Genomic DNA, 1,275 nt, shown 5'->3' with positions numbered 1-1,275 from the left:
CTTGCTCAGGCTGGTCTCGAACTCCTGAGCTCAAGCAATCCTCCCACCTTGGCCTCCCAGAGTGCTGGAATTACAGGTGTGAGCCACCGCACCCAGCCTGGAGGATCAGTCTTTAACAGCAAAAGTTATGATCCAGCACACGAGAAATGAACTTGCAGGATAGAGACAGGGATGGGTGTGGAATTTTGCTGGCAGGAGCAGGGCTTCAAGGAGAGGAGGGATTTAGAGAAAAGAGTCGTTCTGAATCTGAAAGTTCTTAAAATGAAGAGCAGGGTCTTAACTATGTGATAAGGGGCTTAGAATGAAGGACAGAGGGGGAGGAGCTTGGGATGGAATAGGAAGGGCTCATTCTGTGGGCAGGGCTTAACTTCTGAGAGCTTTTCCAGGCAGAACTTGGAAGAAGGGGAGGATGGGGCTTGGGATCTCCAGCAGACGCATACCTGGGGAGACCCGAGGTGCAGCAGGTACTCGAGGGTCTCTCTTAAGGTGCCCAACTCCTGTTCTAGGCCTCGGTACGTGTCCCAAACCCGCTCTCGCTCCTCAGGTCGCAGAAAGAGGAAGACACAAGTTTAGTGCTCTCACCCGGGATCTTTCACCATCCCATCTTTTCTCAGCAAGGAGGAAGGCAGACATGATCCCTGGGACCCTGGGGGTATATAAACTACAATTTCCACAGGCCTCTTTTCTGGGACTACTGTGAACCCAAAGTCTACACAGAACCTGTAATTCCAGTGCTGCTGGGGGAGACAACAGCATTCCCTGGATCCCCTGCATTACTTCTGCACTCCCTTAAAGCAGCAAAGTCTACAAATCTAAAACTTTGGGGGACAGTCAAGACCACAACACCTACACACTCCCGGGCAGCAGAATCTTCTTGTCCACAGTGTTACTACTATGATTGCCATCAGTAATAGTAATGACAGCAGCTAACACACACTGGGCACTTCCCATGTGCTGAGCACTGTTTTCGGCACTCATTTAATACCTGTGGAGTAGTTTCTATTATTGTCTCCATGTTCCAGATGATACTGGTTATGGCTGATACTTAAATATTGCTTACCAAGTTCCAGGTACCTTAAGTGGTAAATATTCATTCGTTTACATATATTAATGTAATCCTCACAATGACCCTACCAAGTAAATATCATTATCTCAAGCTTACACAGGAGGCACCCAAGGCCCAGAGAGATCAATCAACTTTTCTAAGGCCACACAGCTACTACAAGGAGGATTCAAAGTCAGAAGGCCTGTTACCAAAATCGCCCTCTGAAACTT

General features: G+C 48.1%; 1 protein-coding gene across 1 annotated transcript in view; it reads right to left on the bottom strand.

Moving 5' to 3' along the window:
- PLEKHA4 (pleckstrin homology domain containing A4) overlaps positions 1 to 1,275 on the bottom strand; it is a 31,873-nt gene that overhangs the window by 17,613 nt on the left and 12,985 nt on the right. Inside the window, exon 13 of the mRNA XM_023507895.1 lies at positions 441 to 539. Within this exon, the coding sequence (XP_023363663.1) occupies positions 441 to 539 (99 nt within the window). The remainder of the gene's footprint in view (positions 1 to 440; positions 540 to 1,275) is intronic.

This window comes from Otolemur garnettii, unplaced genomic scaffold, assembly GCF_000181295.1.
Source record: "Otolemur garnettii isolate 467f Iridium unplaced genomic scaffold, OtoGar3 scaffold00211, whole genome shotgun sequence".
Lineage (NCBI taxonomy): Eukaryota > Metazoa > Chordata > Mammalia > Primates > Galagidae > Otolemur > Otolemur garnettii.
Note: the sequence above shows the minus strand (reverse complement) of the source record. Positions and strands in the feature narration are given on the sequence as shown.